Source organism: Vollenhovia emeryi, unplaced genomic scaffold (genome assembly GCF_000949405.1).
Source record: "Vollenhovia emeryi isolate VEMERY1.0 unplaced genomic scaffold, V.emery_V1.0 DF939203.1, whole genome shotgun sequence".
Lineage (NCBI taxonomy): Eukaryota > Metazoa > Arthropoda > Insecta > Hymenoptera > Formicidae > Vollenhovia > Vollenhovia emeryi.
The window spans coordinates 61,570-88,126 of NW_011967163.1; the positions used below are offsets into that span (position 1 = coordinate 61,570).

The following is a 26,557-nucleotide window of genomic DNA, read 5'->3' on the forward strand; positions in this document are numbered from 1 at the left end:
GGGCCAAGTTCTAGCATCGTGGACACAGGCCTTAAGACAGGCTTCTAATATGAGAAACGTGTGGCCAATCAACTTGCAGCTTTTATGGAATAGCTGCTGGGTGATTGGCTAGACATTTTTCGAAAGTAGAACTTGGACCAAGTTCCAGCATCGTGGACACAGGCCTTAATGCAGGGTCTACGATGCTATTCGGAAAGTCGCTGTCGTAAGAATAATCGACTGTAATTGGTCAACTCTGTCAGACACACAAGAATTGACCAATCATAGTCGACTATTCTTACGACTACCACTCCGAGACTCGCATTGTAGACTTCGCATAATTGGTCAACTCAGTCAGACACATAAGAATTGGCCAATCACACAAAAGACTGCGACTCTAAGACTTGCATTGTAGACCCCGCATTTCTCTCGCGTTCGCTATATCCGCGCGCGCGTCGCTTGCATCTCCTCGTCACGCCGAAATGCCTGCGTTCGGCGAGAGATCGGACAATTATTCATAGCCCCCGGTACGTAGACGAGGAAAACAAGCAAACTGACGTCGCCGAAAAGATAGTAGCTCTTCGGTATGCGCTAGCAGGGCGCTATTATTAGCTGGCAGAATCCGAGACGGGCATAGAATCCCGAAGCCAGATTCGTTCGAGGGCATTCGTCTGTCCGATTCGATTTCTCCGACCGCCAGCCGTTCCCTTCGCGATTCAATGTCGAGGATACGACACGCCGATGCGACAGGTGGAATCGATTTTTCCCCATCGTGCGAAAATACGAATCGCGATTGTGTTTTGTCTTAGATCGTGGATCGTGTAAAGCTCTGCCTGGATGATAACATAGACGCTCTCCTTTTGTATGACAGTTGCCGGCTTGCGGTTCGACTTGAGTTAAGACTCCATAAACGCGTTTAACTGCGGCAATTGAAGTATCAAAATACTTCAATTTCAACGCAGGAAGATTACGGCAAGCTTCTGATTGGTCGACTCGCATTGCCTCACGCGTTGCCACAGCTCAACTCATCTATGGAATCTTAACTTTAGGGCCTGAGCAAAGACATTGTCGTGACCCTTCACGATTCTGTCGTAAGTCTCAAGTACTAGGACTTTCCTCTACTGGCGTCGAGGCGACCTCTTAATAAATTGTAATTCAAGAAATTTCCAAATTCCCTCCCAGTCATATAAATTATAGTTGGAACGGTAAAATGATATAATTAGAAATTAGATTCCAAGTAGGAATTAAACTTCAGTACATAAATTATCAAGCTCCTTGAACCTCCCTGTGTAATTACGACAGATAATATCCTCAAGATTGATCTACTTTGGACATAAATCTGCGGACGAAACTCGACGCTAACCGGCTTGGCATGTCAGAGACTCATTCACGATTCTGCCGTGCAAGTGTCGGTTTATTAAAATTAGGAAATGGAATTAAAATTCAACGGCTCGAAATAACGTTTCCAAAACGTCGCCGACGTGGAATCCCGCGCAATTATGGAAGGGATCGATCGGCAGGCGTTATTATCCCACGGCGACCTTATCTTCGATCCATATTAGGAACCGCCGTGACGCCTTTAATCGATCGGCGAAACCCCCACGGAGGTGACGTCACGTCACCAGTCAGGTTCCCCCCACACCGGTGGCGGTCTAGTCCGGTAAAGTCCGGTCTCGTCGTTTCAGAAACAAGAGAGGAAGTCCGTCGTCCCGTAAAGAATCTCGTCTGGATCGAGATACGGGGCCGGCGACATTGACACACTTGAGCGTCAACCTCGATGCTCTCGTTAGTCGTGATCAGCGTCCTTTATTCCCCCTTTACTGCTGGATACGCGATCTTCAAAGAGACCCTTCTCAGGCCTTCGATTGGGCCCGTGACGAAAATCATAAATCATCCTCTTGAAAGAAACGTGTTTCAAGTTCCAGCGACGTTGCCTGCGAGCTTGCAGGGCTGATGAAGAAATTCAAAAATTTCGTTTGTCAGCCGGATTTTTTCGGAGAAAGCCTTCGTAAAGCCCGTATCAGACTACGGATTGAGATTGGGATTAGATTGAAATTTGACCAATCGCAGTCAAGTTTACTAGTCTCAAGTTTAGTAACTTTTACTCTAATTGGTCAATTTTCAATCTAATCTCAATCTCAAGTAGTCTGATACCGGCTTAACACGCGTTAAAGCCTGTGTCCACGATACAAGAACTCGGTCCAAGTTCTAGCTTCGAGAAATGCGTAGCCAATCGACTTGCAGCTATTCCGTAAAAGCTGCAAGTTGATCGGCCATGCATTTCTTGCTAGAACGTGAACCAAGTTTCAGCGTCGTGGACACAGGCCTTTAAAGCAAAAGGGCTCGAGATGACGTAAGACGCTGCAACGGCGGATGATATAATTTTTACGGTGCTGATCGTTTAATTAGACCGAATTAAAAGGTCCCGTCGAAGTCAATAACTCATCGAGGAGGATCGACAATGCATCGTTTAACGCGCTGATTCACGGACCGCAATTGTTACCGATGAGAATTTTAATTGAAAGAAATTAAAACCCTTCCCGGGGACCGGAATCGTTGATGCCGGAGGATCACCGTCCGGTTTACAAATTGAGGACATTGTTTACATCGCCGCTGTACAACGGTGCGTGTCCCGATCGCGTCGGCTTTTTAAAATAACGTCCGCGGACCGGAGCGGCAACGAGAGGCACGAGCGCGCTCGCGGATTTCCCGCGTCGACAAAAGTCGGATTGGAAACGCATTCCTGACGCGTTGTGTCCGTCGAAAATTGGCGATCGCTCGCTCGTGACGTGACGCGTCATCGAGCCGGGAGAACGCGGGGCCGCGAGGGGCCGCGTGCGGCGTCGTCACGCGCGAAAGAATTCTTTTACGGTATTGAAACCGAGCCGCCCGCGCCGGTGAGTGACGCCGACGCTATTTCGGCGCCTCGCGTCGTCACGGGCCGCCGTCGCTCCCGCGTCTGAATGGAACGGGCACGTCATCGCTCTTCTACGCCCCCGTCCTCTCTCATATACGCGGCCCACTCGACACATACGGTCCTGCCGTTCGTCCTCGTCACGAGGATACGCTCGCCCCGCGAATCAGAGCATCGCCGGAGAGTCTCGTCGCGTCGAACTTACTGGAAACCAAGGGGGTAACCGCTAGCCAAAATGTCCCACCGATTACACCATTTCATCTGATTACAAATAATCTCATCCAATTGTAAATAATCTTCTTAAATGCACGTTTACAAATACGTAACGTTGTTAAACGTCAAAGGGCTGTTAGGTTTCCTCAAAATATATTTTTCTTATTTTACCAACAAGTATTTGCTTGTGGAGGTAATTTCAGTTAAGGGGATGCTGGAGTGATTCTGCACTTTTGGCACCTTTTGCTCCTACAACTGTCAATTCATGAAAACATTTGTGTAATAGACAAATTATGTGGCTTTTGTGTACAGATTGACAGTGTTGCACTAATCGGACTAAATCCAACAACAATATGGTATCATTGAAATTACGTTTGGAAGCCTAACAAAAAATGTATTCACTCGAATAATGTATGGATTAGGTAACTTCTTGCTAAGCTCCTACGCTGACTGCTACGCGGGTCACAGGTCAGCCTGACACAAAGCGAAGATATTATTTTTACACGTAGCCGCGTGCACTTTGTCTCCCGTACCGGCCGCGCAATTCCGCCGTGGATGCGTGCGTGGAATTTGCGAGATTGTTCTTTCGCGGGGGTCGTTTATAAGGAAATGATCGCGCGAATTTGTTAGTCATGCTCTGTTGCGCGAGGGCAACGATGATTCGTTTTGTGCCGTTCTCGACGTCGCGGCTCGCCCACGCGCGATCTTTATATGAGCAAATTCTAAGAGCGCGGCCACGCTTTCGCGTGACGTATTGTTTGTTTTTAACGCGAACGTAAGTCCGGCCGCGACGTATCAGAAAGTTGACCATGTTGAGGATCCCCTCGATGAACGGGGAAGACGATTCTCTTAATTTGCCACAGTGCACAGTATCGAAATTCAATTGCCTTTTCCTGTATCTCTTCTCGAGAGTAACGTATTTGTTAAAACGCGCACATAATCCAGAGAAGGGAGAGTCGATTCTCAAATTCGGCCCAGTTTATCCGAAACGTGTAGTCTCAAAATGCCCTTCTCTCTATTTCTTCTCACTTTATTAATACACACACGCACATAAAACTCGAACATGTCAATGAAGTATTAAAAAGTCATTTCAAACAACGAGACAGGACCCTCCTCTATCTTGGGGAAATAATGCGGAATTTTGCATGAAGCAGCGGCGAAACTCAGGGCAGGATGTAGGCGGCGACGTTGCGGCGTCCGTCGACCTTTCGCTAACGACTCGCTGCCGCACATTCGGCGATTAATTGTCTAATTAAATTTGTATAAGGTCGTCATCGCGCGCGCGTCAAACGTTCGAACGTTCCGGCCGCCGTCGATCGCGACCGCGTGCGTGATCACGAGGCGGGCCGAGCGCGGCCGAGCGCGGCCGAACACCCACGAGCGGCCTCGCCGGCGTCGCCGGGTATTTAAGGGGCTGCCGGCGAGCCGCGCTCACTCCTCAGACGGGAACGAGACACGGTGTGCGGACGTGAACGCGTGCGAAGTCGATCGCCAACGTTAAACCGATTGCCCCCTCGCGTCTTCGCGATCGAGTCGTGATTCGGCGGGCGCGCGCGGGTCCTCCGTCAAGTGTTACGCAGTGGACGAGAGACACGAGAGTGCTGCCTGGGCGAGAAACATGGCCGACAGTGGTATCAAGCGCAACATTCCCATCAAACTCGGTGACTTCAGCGTGATCGACACCGAGTTCTCCAACATACGCGAGCGCTTCGACGCCGAGATGAGGAAGATGGAGGACGAGATGTCGCGGTTCCGCAGCGAGCTGATGAACCGCGAGAGCAACAACTTCTTCAAGAGCACCACCAGGTACATCAACCCCGTCTCCCTCTCTCTCTCTTTCGTTCTCGCGAGATGTCTTACGTTCCGGTTTACGTTCCCCCCCTCGCGCGTCTCTCGGCGTGCAACTCGCTTAGGTTTTACATCGAAATTTCGAAATTTGGTCGCGGACGGCACGAACTCGCTTTACTTCGGTGACCGATACGAGCAGCGTATTGTTTACGCGACGCCCCCGGCGCCGGTGGATCGCGCGCGAGGCTCCGAGGTCGTCCCTCGCGAGTTACACGCGGAGCGGAGTTGTACCAGACTCTCTCTTCTGCTCGCGCTATTCTTCCCACGCGTAAAACTTGCGGTCGCGTACGTGCACGGCGAGGGACCGAATGGCCGCGACACTTTTTCTTTTTAGTGAGTTTAGAAACGTGCATTTAGATTGTGGGACTCGATCGTGGAACTTTTCCCCTAGCGCGAACTCGTGAAAAGCGAGAAATTTCATTGGCGAATGTTCTGCCTCTCGTGAACCTAAAGTCTAATCTACAATGTGCTTTCTGCGTCTAGAAACATTCTATTTTATATAAACAGATCAAAACGCTCAACAAATTTGTCAACAATGTACGATTATACAATGTATAATATACAATTTATCAACTTGCATAAATTTTGTAAACGTATACATTAGCTACAAAATAGAATGTTTCTAGACGCAGAGAGCACATTGTAGATTAGGCTTAAGCCTCGGTTCCTTTAATTTGTTACACTGAACATATGGTACAATATCACTTGAAGAGGACCACAAAGCAGGGTCGAAACGTTGTGAGTTTTGAATATTAAAATTGCCAGACATGGCCAAGTTATCATTGAAGTCTCTCGGTGAAGAATTCAATATTCGTCGATGAGATTATTATATTGGAAACGTTTCTCGTAATAGAGAACTTTCCTCTACTTCAACTACGCCGATCGTCACTCGTGCGTTATTCGCTCGCCCTTGGTCTTTTCAAGCTCAGTCGCGTAAACAGCTCTTTTCATGGTTGTCGTTTTTCCTAGTAAACGAGCAGGGTTGGGAAGTAACTTGTTACTTGTGACGAAGTTACAGTTACTTTTTCTTGGTAACTCTAACTTAACTTCGTTACTTTCTCTCCATCTGTAACTGTAACTTAACTCAGTTACATTTTTTGATAACTGGTAACTAATTTAATAGTTACATTTGTATGTTTTTTAAACCTCTACAGCTCGCATTAGGTCTTGCATTTGCGCATAAACGCCTTTATCGACTCTACAATTCAAACGCAGATTTGATATTTTTATTGCAAGAAAGTAACTGCAAAGTAACGATTCGTTACTCTTTTAGTAACTGCAACGCCTTACTTTTTAGAATTGGTAACTTGTAACTCTAGTTACATTTTCAGCGAAAAAAACTGTAACTAGATACTTTGATAAAGTAACTTTCCCCAGTAATACGATTTTTTCCGCGGAATCAAAAGGCTGAAAAGAAAGTCGGGCGTACGCCGCACGGAGAAAGAATTAGCGTGGGTCGCGGATAATACGGCTGACATTGGCGGTATCGATCCTTCCTCGCGAAGAAATCTAATAGCGAATTCGATTGCTCGCACTAGTGCAGGCAATCGAATTCGCTCTAATTTGTGCAGTCTGTCGTAGACGCGCGAGAGGATCAGAGAGGGCTTACGAGAGTGCGCGTCGTATCCTCGCGTTGAATTCTTTCCCTTATTTCCGCTCGATCGTTATCTGCGTACTCGCGAGGCTTCACGTCCGCTTTTTTCCCCGACTTATTTTCAAGAGTAATTTCCATCTCGTTCGATGCTGCACGCCCGGCATTGAGATAACTCGCGACGATTGTTAACAGTCGTCCGCAGGTTTGGCGCCATCGGTTTCCGATGCGTCTGGAAAAAAAGTGTACAATAGTTTCTTTTCGCGCGATAAACATCCGTCGATGCTTCGTACCACGAGTTCCGTGACTCGACAGTCGGGGCGATTAAGGGGATTTGCCAATCGATCGATCGTGCGCGTGTCGTGCGAATGCAGTTTAACTTTTTCAGACGATGGCCCGTTTTCTGAACCTTCTTTTATCAATAGAAGCGCCTCGAAGGCTGGGATTTTCGTTTTCTGATTAATTGTTAACCACACGGAGAGAATGTTCTATTAAAATTTACCCCGAAAGTCATGCAATCGTGGGACAACATGGCATTTTGAAGAACTTTATGAGAACTTTGTTTTACGAATAAAATTTATGGTAACATTTAGAAAACTCATAAAATTCTTTGAAATTTTTTTTCGGGGTACCACGATTTTCGGGGTAAATTTGAAGAGACAAATTCTCTCCGTGCAGAAGTTAGTCTATTCTCTGTCTTAGATAATGTTGAAAAAGATGGAGAGTCGACTAACTCTCTCTGGTTAACAGTTAACCAAAACATGAAAAACTGGGTCTAAAAGTGGCTAACAAGCCTTCTGATTAGCTAGAAGCCACTTTTAGAGGCGCTTTTACCGATAAAAGAGGTTTCAGAATATGGGCCAAAGACTCCGGATCGATTTCTTTTTAAAGGAGCGTTGTGTAATGTGTAATTTGTATAGATACGTCAAGGCAGCGTTTCTCAAACTGCAAATCACACTGTAACACAATCACACTGTAACACAAGAGGGAAATTGTGAAATGATAATCTTATAAATTTAAATAAATTAATTTGCTAGACATGATCTAGTAATCATGGAAGTTTCTTATAAAATTTCTTATACGAAGCTTTAACTGAGTAGCCTCGCTCTACCCTCTTGGATTCTTGCAGGGGGGACGCAGAGCGTTAATTTGATTTTCTCTACGTTTTGGGAGACCGCGGGGCGAAAAAGTTTGAGAAACGCTGCGTTGAAGTATCCTCGGTCACGAGACGATTGGAAAATATCACCGGCAAAATTGGCGAGAGGATGAAACCGCGCGGTATGGAAAAACAGATGATGTCACTTGTAGGCCGTCGCGTCGTAAAGCCGCTCGTTTGCGTGATTAATTAATTTACGTTGTCGCTGCCTCGAACACTCGGAACGTTCCGCTCTTATATCCAGTTTCGGTAAAACAAACGTTAAATGTCATCGCGTCAGAAAACTTACGGGATACGAGCCTTCGTGAGGGCGCACGATTTTTCTTTGTCACGAAACCATCGGCAGCGGGCGAGACGCGCGCCATTTTTCAGTGTCGGAGCGCGGGTTCGGTCACGCCGCGGCGATTCGCAGATTGGCTCTGCATTTTTGCATCGATGCAGTCGTTTCGCGCATTTCAACCTCTATTTATAGCGATTCCGTCATTGCACTCGCGAAGCACCAGGAGAGCCCCCCTTTGGCGGGGCTCGTCCGCGCGGAGAGCGAGGCGGATACGATCTCCGGCGAGTGCTCGGTGCGTTGGGAGATTTGCATGCGTTCGTAGCCACGGCCGCGCGAAACTTTCGCCGTCGAGATCGCCCCATTGTCGCGGCAGTGAAGCCCGAAAGCCCCCGATCGTACGTTTTAACCCTTTCGCGACTACGTACAGGCTCGGTTTACAAAATTAAACCGAGATTGAAGTTAAACTACATTGGCAGAATCGGACGATAGTCACGTTCGTGTCCAACCCGGCGTATTTAAAAAAAAGTGCGGGAAGCCCGACCGCTCGTGTCGCACACGCGGGATTTACAAGCGATGTCTATTACGCAATTACATCGCATGCGTCTCGTTGAACGCACAGTGGACGGCGTTCACCGCGTTTTCGACGGACACGCCGATATACGCGCGCGGTCGCATCCTCTGAATGCGGCATTGTTCGCGGCTCGAAACAAGTTCGAAGAAGTGAGATGGGAACGCGGAAGATGAACAAAACGGCGTTAAATTCCGGGATTTCACCCGATCAAAATAAGTCAACGTACCCGCGGAGTTCGTACCCGCGTGTCTCGGAGAGACGTAGGTTTACGTTGGAAATTGCGGTCGTTGAAATGACTTGTTCCTGAAATTCTTTACTCTCTCGCAGTGGCCGATTACGCAATCGGCACGTCACGCACGTGAATCGCCGACGTGAATTAACGTTTTTTTCCCCCACGTAGTACTCGAGATAAAGTTGTCACTTGACGCGGACGCACGCTTTTACGGTGCATCGCGGTGCATTGTTACGTCAACGCGGCGGCCCTGACATTGTATCGCGTTGCACGATCGCGTATCGCCCCCACTGGAGTCAAGCACCAAATCGCGACGCGGGAAAAGGTGGAGGAGAGCTTGCAGGGAGAATCCTAGACGAGCGATTTTACGCAGTAATTTTTACGACATCGTCGAGGCCAAACGCGTCGAGGCAACCGTCGCAGTTGGCGCTTTAAAGCGAGACGCGCTCGGTCGTGGCAAGCGGTATCGTGGCCCGCCGCCGGCTAGGATCCGCGATGATCCCGGACGAGGATCTCTATCCGCCCGCGCACAAAACGGTCATCAAGTTGCGGTATGTTGCCCGGCGTGCGAATTCTCGTCCGAACGCATTCGCGTTGAAACCACAGGCTTCTGTACAGAGGAAAGTCCCCTGTTACGACATAGGCTCCTAATATGGGTTTCTGCTAAATTAATTGGCATCATATGTTGGTTCCATCATGAATATATTGCCCTTGGAGTGAGATCTGTTTAGTGGAAAATTGATCGTCAGATCGTGTAATCGTTGCGAAAAAAGATTTGCGATTGAATTTGGACGTTAAAAACCTACAATCTCATATCAGAGGACTTTCCTCTACTACTAGACTGGTATCTTCGAGCTGAAAAGCGAGGCAAAATTTCCGCCATGACTTGTTGGTGTGTCAGTGACACACAGATGCACACATACTACTTTATTTACCTAGCAAGACATGGCGGAACTCTTGCCTCGCTCTTCAGCTCGAAGGTAGCAGTCTAGTAATATATAGAAGTCTGTGATTGAAACGCCTGCTTGTCATTCGCAGGTTCTCAGCGACGTGCAAATCACTTTACTACGCACTTCATTGAATTATTTTACTATTTTTGTCGATTTACATCATCGCTCAGAAACATTTGCATTTCAATTTTAATTATCGGATCAATTATCTGCCGGCATCTCGTAGCGCGACTTGAGACTTTGTTCTCGCAAATCATATCTGGGTCTTTTCTTCGAGAAGCATCGCGTCACTGGTATAAAAGATTCTCGCTGACGCGTCTATAAATACGCGCCGACGGTAAGCAGGTGCTCGATCGCGCATCTTCGACGGATCACTCTCGTGGGAGGTGAATATGGTCCATTACGAAGTCCGAATAATCACGTGTTCCTGACGTAATTCTTGTGTTCAGGGACGGTTACCGCAAATAGACAAGCGCGTATGGCAACATCACGCGTAGTGGCGAGTCTTCGACGCGGACGTGTTATTAACGTATAGACCGTCGCCTGTCTAATAGACGGACAGCTAGGTATAACAAACATTATCGACGCTTCGCGCACCTGCTCTGACTGTTTTTATTAGAGGAGAGTCCTCTATTATAAGATAGGCTTCTAATACGAGACTGCGGGGGTTTTTGCTAAATTAATAGACATCATCGATTCGTTCCAGCATTAATTTATTTCCATCGGAGTGAAATCTGTTGTTTGGAAAGTTCATCATTGTGCAATTGTTGCGAAAAAGATTTGTGAAATTGAATATTGAAAAGCTGCTACACTGACAAAAAAAATTTTCAAACTAAGTAAATAGATTTACTTAAAATTATTTTTTTACTGAAGAAAATATTTATTCTATTAAAATAAAAATATCAAATTTCCAGTAAATCTATGTATTATATTAAGTAAATTAATTTAAATCGTTACATTTTCTACATTCAAATAAAGATTTCATGAGATATAGAAATTTATTAAATGAAATAATTGTTTTTTTTTAATAAGAAATCCACTTTTTTCGCTGTGAAAATTACATCTCAGTAAACATTTTATAGAATTAAAGTAAAATTTTTTTAATTAAAAATGATCTATTCTTTGATATTTCATAAATACTTAAATTAAAGCAATGTATGATTTAATTTGTTAATTTTTTAAATTTAAGTTAATAAGCTATTAGGACCCACCTAATGAAAAATTTACTTGAGTAAAGCAATATTTTTTTAGATTAAGATATTTTTTGATCAGTGTAGGTTACATTAGGAGAATATATCTCGTAACAGGGGACTTTCCTCTGCTATTTGAATTCAACTTCGTTAATAATTCGAACGTGCACTCCGGAGCTTTATTGAGAAACGCGACACATGAATTTCAATTTCGCACCGATGGTCCTTTGTTATTTAATATCGGGAGAGGCGTTGAAACAGCTGGTTTTACGTTGAATCGATAAGCGCAAGCAAATTTACCGAATTATCTCGAGGAGGTATTGTAAATGTCTCTCGACACGTATAAATAGGGGACTACGTTTTCTCGACGGAAACCATTAATCGTACCGCTCCCGATTTTTTTTACCTCTTTACTTACGATAAGCGAGTTAAAAAATTGATGGACGCGATATCGTGCAGCACAGGTAGCTCGGATGCTCTTCCGGATAGACGGGCCAAGACCTTCAGACAGCGCGATAAGATTCGAGCAGCAACGGGAAATTGCCTTTTGCAGGCAGGGCAATAACTTGCTAATTGACTTTGGCGAACTATGCTAAACTTGACGCTTCAACTTTGGCGGACAACTGACGTGCTTGTCGGCAGGCATCGCGATCGAAGGCTCGAGCGATGCAGCCGCGATACGTGCGTGCCAAAGGGAGATTCACTTTCCGCTCGCTCTCGCGCACTTTCCCACACACGCGCTCTTTGTTTCGTAGCGCCGACCACGGCCTCTCTGTTACACAATGTACCGGCGATGTGTACTGACTGTGAGTTTAAGCGATTCATTGACTCCCGGCCGACCATTGGCATCGCGTAATGGCTAAATATGATTCCGCCGAAACGTGCCCGTAGCGTTGATTATCTTATTCGATAGAGTCAGTTGGCTAGATATGATTTGCGGACAACGAGGTATCTGTCAGTTGAGAAAGGAGGCGATAAAGAATCGTTACAAATGTATTCTCTGGAGACACTTTGCGCACACAATAGACATTCTCACGTTTCATTTTTGTGTAATGAATTCAATATTAGGAAAATGTACGCGTTAATGTTTTAGTTGAATTCAGTTTGCTAGTTGTTGGGAGACAATTCGATATCTCAATATTTATATCCCATCTTTACGTTTTGCCACGTCAAATGAAAACGAAGAATACGCGGATGATAATTGTGCAATTTCTGCAACAGGAATGTGCTTGAGTTAATATTTTTTTTTTTATAAAATTGCGCTGATACTTGGAGACCGATACAAGCTGCACCAATCACACGCAGCGACTTCAAGTAGTAAACGTAGCCTGGAATACATAGATTAGATAAATGCCGCTGACTTGCTCTTACATCAATGAGAGTCCGCTTCGTGCCAATATATTTATTAAAACTTCCTGATAAAATCAACAGGAAGAGAAATTATTTAACGACTTTACACTGGCTGGGTGGTTTAATTTAACGATTCAATTCCAACGTTTCGGTCATCCGGATTGTGGTCCTTTTCAAGGAAATGTCTACAATTTGGAGAAACTTATTATTTATAAGCCGTTCGTACAACAATTGGCAGTATAGCCACCGGGACGGAATGAGATTCGCAACTCTACGCTTACATATATTAGTTAAAAATTACGTTGTAAAAAAGATGTCCGTCTCTGAGTATCGGTCGGAGAAAACTGTCTTCGAAGGCACGTCCATCCGACAAAACTACTATTGAAAAAAATTCATATTTTTATATTCATTTAATGTTGCATGCAATCGATTGAATCAACGATGTTAAAACGGTCACTACCGCGCGCAAAATAACACGGTAGATTGGAATTAGAATTTACTACTCCGTGCTCCGCGTCTCGTTTGGCCTTTTCACTCCGACGAGTCGGGTTTCGCAAGAGCCGTCGCGCCACGGTTGACCTCTCTCGATTTCACGAGACGAGATCCGACCTTTCTCTTGTCTGGCATAATTGTTCTCTACCGCATTTCTTTCCCACTCTTTTCCCACGCAGCTTTCCTGCGGCTCCGCTCGTGCCCGTCGCGCTTCCCGTCGGCGAACGTCGCGTGATATTTAAATGTCCACGGGTCTAGACTCAATCAGAGTTCGAAATGGTAATACATATTTCTGTGTAAATCAGAAAGGGTATAAAGATCGCATAACGCATTTTTGCATTCTCGATAATAGATTTGTCGAAACCACGCGCGTAAGCTGATAGGAATCGACGGCAATCTCTTTGTTCTGTACGTACGCCGCGGGGAATAAAACGCGGAAAACAGTCGTTATTACTGTCAAACACGTTATATCGCGTGACGGGATATAGTGACATTTCGTTCTTGGAATCGTTTTGCCCTGTCGTAGAATTTATTCAACCATCGCAAAACTTTATAAGCGTCGTGTACGAAATCTCATTTCGTTCGGAACATTTAATTTCTGTTGATATAGCGCGTTGTCTTTTATGAAATACAATTTTCGCACCCGAAAAGGCATATATTTCCTTAGAAAGAGAAACCTGGACTCGTAAGAGTCGACAGAGTTAATTTTTTAAATTCGCGGTGTTTTTAAACGCGTCACAATAACAAAGGAATTCTTCGCGGCTTTCATAAAAATTCTGCCAGAATCATCCGTGTACGATGAATTAGATTGTCAGATCTATAGGAGAATAGTTCGAAACGAATAGTCCGTGATTTCGTGACGTCGGCTGTAGAGGCCCCTCTGACTCACGTGGGTGCAGGTACTGCGATTTATTTCGATGCTTGCGTAATGTCGAGGAACAATAGATGAATTGCTGGAGAACAGCGATAGAATTGTTTTACTGGCTAAGTCGATTCTGCCAGGGAAGGTAACCCGAATAGACTCGAGAAATCACGATCACCCTCGCTGCAAGTACCGGCTGCGACGACGTAATTACGTACTATTTATAGTATCCTCCGTGGTAGTGGGTCGACGACCTCTCCGAAGACAAGGCAAGACACTTCCGGTTATCGTGACATTTACCTCGAACGTGATTTCGCTGCAAACAATTGTCTTATCCCCGCGCGCGCACGTCTACGATCGACCGGAGTCCACCCGAGAGACCGTTGATAAATTTTAACATCGATTATCAGCGGTAATTAGCGTAGCGATCGATCTCTGCGCGGAGATAGGATACCAGACACCCGCTCGGTAAATTTCGTTTGATCGTGAACACGGCGTTATTTTTCTTTTACGCAAGTCTAGAACGAATAAGGCCCGGTTTCACCGAGCGTCGCTTAACTTTAATCTAGGTTTGTCTCTTTCCTAAAGTAACAGTTGGAAAAAGACAAAGAACGAATTAAACTGAGCTTATAGTTGGGCGACGTTGGCGAAACCGTGCCTAAGTTTTATGCACACATACGTATGTATTTGCCGAGTGCGCTTATTAATTTCTTAAGTTGTACGAATAATTTGTACAATAGCCTTTACGATTTCTTTGCTGCGTGTTTGACGTGTGTCAGATTGTCTTACCGCTTTTTGTCCTGTTTCTTTGAAGCGATTTGCCAGCATATGTTAATATTTTTTATTTGCGGATAGGCGATTATAGTTGTGTTGTTTCTAGCACGTGAACGCGAGACTTTTATTCAGTGAAGGTTTAGCGCTAATTTCTATAATTTATTTATTTTTTTTAAAATAATTTTGCAGTACACGAAGTAACTTATCGATGTGAAACGTATGACAAAAATTAAACTTGTGAGATTTTTTTTCGCAGTTCAACTTTAAGCGCTCTTAAGGAGTCATACGGCGGTATTTCTTAATTGGCAAGAATTAAAATACAGTGCAAAGTAACGAAAAAGAGAAATGTCAGAAAAGATTTCTATTAAATCTTGCTGGGAATGTCGCTCGCTCGCTGTTTCTTGGTGTCTATAATCTCCTACTATCACAAACTTGCTTAATCTATTAATATAACGATTTTCTATTTCTCGAAGCGGCATTTCGTGGTTAGATATTAACGTTCGGAAAATCGGGCACGTTGATAATTCGAACGGGAATGGTTTTCATCAACGGTGAATAAAACTCTAAACAGTTATTCGTCGGTTAAACAGCCGTTGTTACGACGACAAAGCTACAGTCGTGAATCTCTGTATAACCAAAGTTAGTTTTAAGAGATTCCCAAATAAGATTCGACTAGTTTACTCGCCGGGAAGGATCGGCGCTTATTGATGGAGATAACAAATAGCGAACAGGAGTTATTTGTCGTCGGCGAAACCAGAAAGCTCTCGGAAGGGATCCGGGATCTTAGAGCGACTGACGAATGACTGTTAACCGCCGGTGAAATCCAATCTGGGGAAAACTGCGGGACGGAGATTAATCGAATCGCCAAGAAACACGGAAGCGAAGACAACGTTAATCGGCGTGGATTAACGTTAAACTCGGACGACTCCGTAACCATGAGAGTTAACCGATATAATAATAACAATCCCTCTTCCCCTGCGCTCTCGACTACCGTCTCGCCTGCCGAATTGGCTCTCCGCATTGGCACGTGACTAACCATGAAGCCGGCATCACTCGAGCACCAGCGAGCACCGCACGTCGACGACCTCGAAGACCGAAGGTTGGGACAAGGTCGACCCTGCAGCACCGCCGAAGCGGTCCGCGTTCGACAGCTTCAAAAGGTGACGCTCTATAGAGAAAGAAAAGAAAAACTCACAGAAAAGCACGAGTCGATCATAGGGGACGATCAGACTGCGGGATCGGAAGATGTTGCGCGTCCAAGGACGCGCGTCCCCTATTAAATTTGCAAAGCTTGCCGGAGGACCAAGTAGATCGACCAAGCTTCGTTTTGAAATAGTAGTAAATTAGATCGCACCCCCTGCGTTCACTTCCCAGCCGAAATATTTATCCCCGCACTGTGTCGTTTATTTCTCGTTTGTGTCTTTAATCCTTTGTAGGATGAACACAATTGGTTAACGGTTTCAACTCGAGAAATATGTTGAAATAATGGGACCTGGGTTAACGAGAAAACGTTACGATCATCGTACAATTTGATCGCAGCAAAAAAAAAATTCGAACAATTAAGGATTCAATCGCGAATCGTTTATTTTAACGAATCGCTAGTACTTAAATTCGTATTTAGTATGTTAATACGCCAACATTGTGTGACGAGGTAATGACGAAAACTTAAACGTGAAAAAATGAGCGCAGCGCTGCAATGTTTGTTTCTTCTACAAAGGGTTAACGCAGTTGCAATCGCGCCACAGCGAGTGCAACGAACAAACCAAATGTCTGCACGTTTTGTGACCCCACACACTTGGGACGATGATACCGTTGCCTCCTTGACACGATTCATATACCTTGTGTTCCTCACAGTTCTGCATAGATCGTAGTACTGCGTGCAAGAGTTAGAGTAACGCCAGTTAACGCTAGAAAGAGCAAAGCGTGTGAACTAATCGTCAATTGGCATTTGCAATAGATAACTCAATTTTCTTGTGCAAAGTTGTGTCATTTTTTACTTTGTCTACTTTCGCGTGAGTACGCGTGGTTGTGTGACGGTAAGGAAAATGTTGGTTAGGTTTACGTGAAATGTGCTGGTCTTCTTAGCGTTGACGCACGATTTTTACGTTAATGTCAGTCTCTGCGTGCATTTATTTAATTGTCCGTCCATCGTCACCGTAAGTAAGGCTTCATTCTGTCGCACCGAGTCTGTAGTGTAGTCAACAGGTTTTACGGTAACGGGTTACGGATCCGACGTCGCCCATCACGCCGCTCACCAATGCGCCCGACATCTCATTGTTCATTTAGACTTGACGCGCGAGCGACATTCGTCCACAATAATCGGGTCTCTTGTTTTTTTTTTCCGATTACAGCACCACCACTCAGCAACAGTCCACTCAGAACAGCAGTTCTCTGAGTCCTCAGCACGACCATGCCTGGCTGGATGGTCTCAACAGTCCTCTCATCCAGGACGAGGGTGACAGCAAAATGCTGAAGCTGCGCTTCGATGTCTCGCAGTACACGCCCGAGGAAATCGTCGTCAAGACTGTGGACAACAAGCTACTGGTGAGCGAAAGTATTCAAGTTCAAGCCACGAAGCTCGAGCACCTGACGATCCAATCGCCGTTTGTTCGCGTCGACTGCAAGCGTTACAGAAAAGGATTCGATGTTGAAAATATTTTACTCAGCTTCTCTTTTTTTTAATCTTGACATTTAGTGGCCGCTAAGAGTCTATTCTTAGACAAGTACAAATTGATTTGGTCGAACAATAGATGTTACTCGCAGCCTAGATCTTACAATTTACTGCCGCGCGACTTCTCCCGGTTCATCTGGCAACCTGAAATTATTACGCGGTTGACTCATCACGCGCGATGTGCGCCGTCTCTTGCACAACTTGGCAAGGTGCAAATCTGGCTCAAGTTTTTGCGCAATTGGCGAGGACTGGCGCGACACAAAGTTGTCCGCCGCGCGCAATGCGCCGTCATAAAGCGAAGTTAATTACTCGCGAATCGCGCGCCATCGTAGTTTTTCACAGATCTATTCATTTACTCAGCTTGTAGTTCACGTTCGTGATATCCGAGAATCACCGACTTCCACATTTTACGATATCTTCTCGTAATAGAAGCGCAAGGTTCGAGTAAGCATACGAGTTATTAACTCCCGAGTCAATTGTTAAATACATGAAACTTTAATTGTATCATGACGGTGCAAAGACATGGTATCTAAGTCTAAAAAAAAAATTTGCATTTAAACATCGTATTCAGTGGGAGGGACGGAATGAGGAATACTCGTCGGTACTTGCGGATCTTCATGAACTATGTAGAGCATTGTAATTGATTGCGTTACGTCACTTCCCGCCAGGAAAGCGACCACCTCGTCGGACCAACGCGATCGAATTCGTACGAAGGGAGGCACCATTTCACTTCGCGGCCCTCGCGATTAGCCTCCTTGGCGAAATGTAACTTTATTCCGCTCGAACTGCAGCCGGCAATCGAATATAAATTCAACAGTTTATGCGCCGCTTCGTTCACGTCCCGAGAATTAGAATTTCAGCGGCAGGAAGTGAAATATCGGGAGCGAGAGAATTCCTCGGGATTTCTACGCGCGTCTTCGAGATCCGTCTCTAACGTTCCCGCGCCGACCTGGACGGAAATAACCGTCGCCGAAAATAAACTCACGCCAGTCGTCATACCGGCGGACCGGAATAATGTTCGGCCATTGTGAACAAACAAGCCGAGATGCGGGACGGTGCGCGATTACGCTTATGAATTACACAAGAGACGTGTCGCGTAAACACGTAATACTCGGGCAGAAGCAGCGTAACGCGATTTTTGCCGAAACTGTTAAATCTAATGTTGGAAAGTAGGGGCCAGTTTCGCAAGCGTCGTTTAACTGCTAACCGGAGGTTAATCGATTCTCTCCTTAGGCCCGATTTCACCAACGTTGTTCAACTTTAAGCTTACAATTAGTTTTTTGCCCCTTTTCAACTGTTACTTTAGAACGAGACAAACGTGAATTAAACTAGGATTAAAGTTAAGCGACGTTGGACCGGGTCTAAGGCCCGATTTCACCAAACCTCGGCAAATGTTATAGAATTATCCATTTATTTCAATAAGAGAGGTAATAGAGCGGAAACCGAGTACTCTTTCTCTCTTGAGTACGGCGTTGCAAAAGTTCTTCTACCGTTATGCACGAGATCGGATGATGAGGTCGTTGTACCTTCCATTCTTCACAATGATAGAAAGACGTGATGATCTAAGATCCGTCGAGGAACAAGGCGCAGCGTTATTCCTACGATCTATTCGACGAGCGATCGGCCGATCGAGCGTGTATCCCTTTCACGTTCGCCTCGCGATCTCTTAAAAGTCTTGATTGACAGCGGGCACGTCTGGTACTGGATGTTCCAAAAGTCGCGCTCTTCCGCGTTCTACTGAAGTTTATTTAGACTGGAAGTCGATTTCATCTTTAAAGAGATGATTTTATCACTGTTTTCCTTGAGCTCCGGCTTCGAGCAGCTCGCAGTAGCTCGGTGGAAGTGCGCGGCTGTCAAAACAACGTGTCTCCTGAATTGTATCTGCATGTTGCCTCCCTTTTCAATTTCTACTCGCGTCCGTCGTCTGGCCATCGTCTTATCTTATTCGAACGAGGCCGTCGGCATATCAACGCTCGAATAAACTCTTTATCCACCGCGGCGTCTGTTACATTCCTCGAAGGTTACGTCGCCCAACGTGGCCCAACCCAATTTTTCGTTGGATCGATCTCGCTGTCTCTCGAGTACGCGCGATCCCGCTCGGGAAAAAAAAGTTCTTCTGCCGTCGCGACCGTGGGTCCTTCTCTTTGAAATAATTTCGAGGGAATGGGAGCAGTCTTCCATAAACGGATTCGCCGGACGGGAACCCGATGGCAACGGAGAACTCGAGACTGCCCGTCGTGTAACGTGGTCAGGGTCTGGCGAATTCAGGTCGGCCACGCACCGCGAGCGGACCTTAAAGGGCTCGACCAAGGACGGCGCTCTGAAGGACGGGTAGCCCGGGCCGGGAATGGGACGGGAGTAGAGTAGATCATCTCGGCGAATTTATGGCCAACGGACGTCATCGCAGAAGCGGCGAGAAAGCGCGCGTCCGTGTCTCCTTTTTCGTTCTTATCATAACGCATAATGTACTCGCGCCGGGTACTTCGACGGAGATTGAATCGCTGGATGCGTATTGTAAAGAAAGTGTGCATATTTGACGTTGATGATTGAAAAACCGCGAGAAACGACGATTAATCAAATGCAAATGGGCTGATTACGTCTCGCTAGACTCTACTTGACGAAAGGGCAGAGTTCGCCGAAGCGTCTGGCTGCAAATTGTAATCGACGCTACGTACATATCGCAATAATCGATGGAAATATAATTTTTTTTCTCTTCCACCGAGCGTTAAGTGTCCCGAGAGTTGATAATATCCAGGCGCTTTAATCAACTTTCGAAAGATTCCGGGTCTGTTTTCATTCGCGCAAAGGCAGAGGTGGAAGTAGGAACATCAAAATTCACGGTTATATTTAGCTTGTGAGTCAGAGCTGCCAGCGGCTTACGTTATTTTCGACAATCGCGGCACCGGATTTCGAACAGCAACTATCACGGATAGCCATTGATGTCGCGGATATCTTAATACCGATCTCTTTCTCTGTACAAAGCAAAAGTAGGGACGAAATTATACAATTGCGTTTAAAAATATAAATATGATATAACGATGCACCGAGTGTACCAAAATTCAACTTCCGGAAGCCAATCACAATAAGTGAAGAAAGAATAGAGATTGCTCTCGTGTGCGCTAAAGATGGCGAAATAAATTTTTTTAATACTGATGAACCAATAATGTGACTGGCGTATTTTTGGTACGTTCTCCGGGGTTTAACTTGCGGTAGAATCCGTATACGATTCGGATGTGAAAAATTCAAGCGTTGAAATTTCTAAAGTGTCCGAAAGTCGATAAAACGTTTGAAATCACCGTCATCGTGTGTACCGTGTAACCCAGATCTCGTTGCCGGGTTCATCGAGCAACAGATCGGGGATGCTTGAAGTTTGGCAAATCGGTCACTCCAATGACTAGTGGTTGCAGCTGGTAGGGTTGCGTAATGCTCGTCTCTCGTAAGACGATATCCGTCACGAAACTTAGATCCTGCGAAGAGAGTTGGGTTACCGTAGTTCGTTCTCGGCGTCTCTTCCCTTTCCGTTTCATTTTCTCCCTCGCTGTCTTTTCTTTTTCTTGTCGGTCCCGCGACGGTCTTGGGTTACCCGCGCACGCCTTTTTTCCCGCGGCAGTTTTGTTCCTTTACGGCCGGGCGCGATCGATGTCCCGAGGAGCACGGCAGCAAGAGAATTGCGTTAGCGGATGACCGCCGTCACAAATCCATTTCGCGGCTCGCTCGTTGGGAGAAGAAATCCAGCGGTTTACCCCTCGATTAAAAGACGCTTTTTCCTCAGCAATCATAGAAATCCCGAGTATCAGATTGTAGAAAATATCTCGCTGTGGAAATTAAGGAAATTAACAATGAGAACTGAACAACGGGAGTTGACGAGTCACCGCCTCTCCCTCTATTAGCTACAGGAAAGTAAAAGTGCGAGAAGCAAAAGTCCTATCGAAAAGGTCAGCGAGGCTAATTACATCAGCCTCGCCGTCGTTATCTCGGCTACTTTTACATCCGTTTATCATGCCGACCGGCCGCGAAGCGGTGCCAAGGAATTCATACCTGAAACTTATGCAAGGCAGCGCGCGGCGCGCGCCTTGAATTCAAATACGGGATCCGCTAGAGTCTTACGACGGTAGAACAGAGAGAAGGAGAGGAAGGACGCGTGTGATGCAGACAAGTTGCTTCGCGATGTCGGGCGAACTTTTTTTTTGCTCGGCGCAAGGTTAAGGCTCATTTCGTTTGGCGTATATCGCGGACGACGACAGGTAGACTCGGTCGCGGGGGTCCCTTCGTCAAACGCGAACGCGATGGAGAAGACGCTCGAACCGAAGCGAACGAGCCTAACTCGTTAGCGGCTTTTACGTAATGCAATTAGCACGGCAGGCCTCGCCTACCGTTCGCGACTCTACCTTTGATGTTGCTTGTCGCTCTAACGGGCGCGGTCGTATATCCTGCACCTGCATTTTTCTCCCGCGTGACAAAAGCCGAAGACACGCTTCAAGAAATGTCATCGCGATTAGCGACAAAGGGCGAGAGTGGTCCGCAATAGACATGTCGAAATCGAGAAAAACTATCGAATATGAATATATTCGCCGACTTAGAAAGTATCGTAGTTAACACCGAATAGTCAAGATATCGAATGAAAAGACAAAGTAATAAAGAGCCAAGACAGGATGTTAGTGTCTAAATAATTTTAATTTAAAGTCTATTGCGAAAAATTAAGCTTAATTTAATTAATTGAAATTAATTGAACTCGAGACACTTGCTGTTAAAAATTAGGGAGATTTTGCTCAAAGGTTCAGGTTAAATTTAATTAAGCTCCATCTTGAAATATGTTACATTAAAGAGATTGAAGTGTCAAAAATTATCTTTAGATATTTAATGCCGAGAATTAGCAAGATTTTCTAACGTGTCAAAAATATGGTTTTGACAAAAATTTAATCCATTTGAAACTTCAGAAGATTACTTGACCATGTCTGGCAAATTTTTATGTTTAAACTCACAACAGGACTCACAAACCCACCACAGGACCACAAACCATGGTCGAAACGTTGCGAGTTTAAACATAAAAATTTGCCAGACACGGTCAAGTAATCTTCTGAAGTTTTTAATTAATTCTGGCGACTTACAAGATTTCCTTCAATGTCGTTTAATCAATTTGATTAAACTGCGCCTTGAGATATTTAATATTAAGTATAAATCAAGCTCTTGAGTCAACATTAACCGGCCAATGTTTTAATACAGAAAATTTATTGCGAAAAATATTACCTCAGCCAGGGTTTGACTTCCCTTTTCTCCACGCGGGCGTCTCACCAATTCGGCCACTGAGGCCTTTTAATATTAAAGACCACTTTAATATTAATGTCGTCTATACACGTAGCTAACATCTTTTTACTGCCATTGCGATAAACATATGCCTTGGTGGTCGAATTGGTGAGACGCCCGCCTAGAGTGTAGGGAGGTCCAGGTTCAAACTCTGGCTGAGATAATTTTTTGCAATAAATTTTCTGTATTATTAAAAATGGCAGGTATGGAAACACTGACGTTTTTAATATTAAAGATCGAGGAGACTCTCGAGGGTCTCGAAAAGATGGCTGGACAAATCTAGGATGTTTCGCGTCTACACGCTATAGTGCCACTTTTGTTGTTTGATCATGTGAGTCAACACTTGCATACCGATTCTCGTCAAGGCGAGTCTGACTCGCCTCGCTGTCGCACAAACTCCGCGATTTCTAAATACGTCGCTGATCAAACTCGCCATTAACATGATGTAACGACCACGCGTCGTCGTAATAACACACCGTTTACACAAAACTACAACGGCAACGCTATCCGTGAATTGTGCAATATTTGCGCGCATCTTCGGGCAGCAGCGCGCGCTACCGAAGTCCCGCGCGACTTGAATCCAGAATTTTTTTTTATCAGGGATCTAGTTCTACGTGCATAAAAATATTATGAAGGCGCTCTACAGCGTGCAACGAGCGGTGCGTGCTGGAGCCTGATAAGTCGACTTATATCTCATGCATATTTCATCGGGGCGCTTTTTTTCGGTAGAATCTAGGTGAACTGCTTCGCGACGAAGAAACCTTAGCGCAACGGGCGTTAATGCTTCGCACAAGCGTGTATACGTTCGAAGAATTCGGGACAAAGAAATATCCGCGCACATACGAGCGGCGATTCCGCCTCGTGATAAAATGTAAATTCTCATCGATCGCTGAGTCAACGAAGAGCGCTCGATAGAGCCCCTCGTTGCGAGCAACAGGAACCTCGAAACGGATATGAAGTGGAGAGGTGGATGTACGGAGCGCCTTTTCCCTTTAAATATTTTCCCGCAAAACTTTGCGGACTGGAGGAACTGGTGGCTCGACGGAGAAACGGGGTCGAGTGAGAGGAAGGATGACTCGTAAGGATATAAGCTTGAAGATATCGATTCGCGTCGACGTGTTGTGGAAGGTGGAAGCGATGGCGCGGTCCCCCATCCTCCCCGTCACGTCCTTCGTTCCCGCTGCGTTTCGACCCCTTTACGACTTTCCACGCGGTTCTCTCGCGAGACCCCAGGCGTCCCGAGATTGCGACGTGGATCTCGTAACCTACTTCCGAGAACGATCTTTCACGGGCGAGAGCCCGGTCTCATTGTCCGTCCCGTCTCGATGAGCCTCCGCGACGTAGTTGTTTGTTCGTTCGGTACTTGCGTGTAATTTCTTCCAATCTTGGAATACAAGAAATATACTTTAGAAGAATGTATCACTATAAATTTCTCACTCATTTTTAGAATTAATATTCCAGTACTTGATTAACCGATCGAATGAGCCCGCTCTCGGCAATTGAAGTTCCTCTATTATGAGATAGGCTCCTAATATAAGATAGACCGAGGGATTCGAGCGACAGAGGTGTTCGATTAAATTTCGAAAAACTCGAGAAAATTATTTTTCTGAAACACGAGTTTGTCGTGTTGCTGTTTGTGTCGCGTAGAGCCGATATCTCGGGTAATCCAATGCGTATGTCATCGAGTCGCGGGTGGAGAAACGAGATCGATGTCTGACACGTTATACTAGCCCACGCGTCTACTAAGGAGACGAAACCTACGCATGGTCGAACGGGGCATGACTCACCGGGTCGAACGCATGAGTAATACGGTCACTATTACGGGGTGCTCGCGTTGCCCTATTTCGAGATCGCTCAGGGAAATTGCTCGTTAGAGAGTCACGAAGGACACTTATCAGGCGTATATCTTTTCGGTTGTCGCTCGTGAAAAATTCGGCCGCGATAAATTTCTTCTTGCCGCATGTGACACGTGAATTCCTCGAGAGAGAAACCCGCATGTGTGACATGGCGATGAGGCGCAAGGGTCTCTCGGGATCGTTACCCCGACGTTATTCGTAATGATAAATCCGAGGGGGAAACCGCTGAGGGCATTGTGGTGTACAGATTTGCGGCATTACCGGGCATTACTAGGGCATTTTTGGGGCATTACGTCTTAGGCTGAAATCACATGGTGCAGAATAGAGCTGCGGAATAGAACGTGCGTCATAGAAGCAACCAATCAGAGCCAGACATTTCCGTCACTCGTTGATACGGCAAAGCTCTGATTGCCTGTTTCTATAACGCACTCTCTATTCCGTACTCCTATTCTGCATCATGTGATTTCAGCCGTACTGAGGCATTATAAAGATAAAATCAGATACAATAAGATAAAATAAGATAAAGCAAGATAAATAAGATAAAAGAAGATAATAAGATAAAGTAATGCCCACTGGGCATTAGTGGGCATTGGTGTACAAGATTTTGGTTAGCGGTTTCCCCCTCGGATAAATCAATCGCGACGTGCTTCGGGCGCACGCGAGGCGAATGTTAAGGAGAACTTGTAAGTTTGCGAGTTAGTAGCGAGCATGTCTCACGGCATACATTCCGAGGGGATCGCAGACGGGATATCGATATCCATTAACAATTAATAATAATTGATACTAATAATAAACTCGCTGTACGTATGGAATTGCGGCGCAACTTGGCTGCTGGCCACGATATATTTTAGTTTCAAGGCGGCGGAGACTGCCGCATTAAAAGGGTTGATTGTAACATCGTCTGGAGTCAGTCAATTGCAATTAAGAATTTTTTAAATTATTTTCTACACTATGTGTGATATATTTTTATATAGGATAAAAATTGTTAAACCCTTTAATTCAAACTATGGTGAAAAAGAATATTATTGTCGCCAATAGTTGATTCGTAGGAAGAATTTTTATGACTTAAACTGGCTAAGTAGTTTATTTAATAACTTATTTAAAAAGTGGAAGTTATTGAATAAACTACTTTGCCAGTTTAAGTCGTCAAATAATTGTTTCTATTGTCAAACTGTGTTTCAAGTTGATAGTGTAATCAGGTGTAGAATTATTACGTAACGCCTTGCGCATTCGATTGCGTTTACCTGCCAATGGATCGTGCGAATAGTGACGAGTGTAAAGTTTGTCGTAACATATTATCTCGTTTAACGCAATGCAACTTTTTCGTCTGTCCAGGTCCACGCCAAGCACGAGGAGAAGACGGAGAGCAAATCGGTGTACAGGGAGTACAACCGAGAATTCCTGTTGCCGAAGGGAACCAATCCCGAGAGCATCAAGTCTTCCCTGAGTAAGGACGGCGTCCTTACCGTGGAGGCACCTTTACCGGCGATAGGCTCCGGCGAGAAGCTAATCCCGATCGCACACCAGTAAACCATCAATCCAGTGACGAATTGCGGAAAGTCGATTTCTAATTTTCTGCCTTAAATTCATCCCGGTTCCAATCACCATACCACTTATCCAAATTGGGCCTCTCCTTCGTAAGTCCCTTATTCCTTTCTTTACTATTGTCTTATAGTAACTCAAAGATGATCCATTCTCGCGAGGTTTGACCAATTTAAACAGGAAAAAGCGACCCCGCGCGCCAAGTGTCTGGTGCGCATCGACTTTCGTAAAAGATTTAAAAAGAGAAGACGAAATCAAACGTAGTGCAATGTTGAAGTGCTATAAATGTGAAAAAAAAAGTCAGCTAAAATGTTTGATAAGATATTTTTCCTTTTTCATACGAACAGCTTTATTCCTTTGATACACAGGATATTTCCCTCGTAGAAATAGTAATTCTTTTTTCGATCAGAAATGTGCATTGCCTTTTGAAACGATATTAAGTAGATTTTCTTTTTTAAGTTATGAGCTGTATTGCTTACTCGTGCACTTGCGTACCAACGAGTCGGAAATTCATGAATCAACGATCGTTTGTAAACGGTTAACTTATGTATGTGTTAGTTTAGGTGTACGTTAAAAGACTATAACACAATGCTTAGAATATATGACCATTATATTGATATTATTTATGAATATTTTAATATTTCCGAAACGTGCGCAACAACACACACGCAGGCTCAACAAATACACATACGCACATACAACACACATATACACATACACAAAACATAATGTTTAAAGGTAATGCGAACGCAAATTTAAATAAAAATCTATGATAAATGTAA

At 45.1% G+C, this 26,557-nt stretch overlaps 1 protein-coding gene across 2 annotated transcripts; it reads left to right on the forward strand.

Annotated features, from left to right (window-relative positions):
• The first annotated feature begins 4,505 nt into the window (after positions 1–4,505).
• LOC105561655 (heat shock protein beta-1) lies at positions 4,506–26,557 on the forward strand. 2 transcript variants are annotated; one of them, XM_012011822.1, is made up of 4 exons: positions 4,506–4,912; positions 15,446–15,562; positions 16,754–16,946; positions 25,569–26,557. In XM_012011822.1, exons 1-4 carry the CDS (start codon positions 4,725–4,727, stop codon positions 25,761–25,763), a joined length of 693 nt encoding a protein of 230 aa, XP_011867212.1. In that variant the 5' UTR covers positions 4,506–4,724; the 3' UTR covers positions 25,764–26,557. The 2 variants fall into 2 exon arrangements, with proteins under 2 accessions (XP_011867212.1, XP_011867213.1); XM_012011823.1 differs by lacking the exon at positions 15,446–15,562 and having other exon boundaries at positions 4,508–4,912.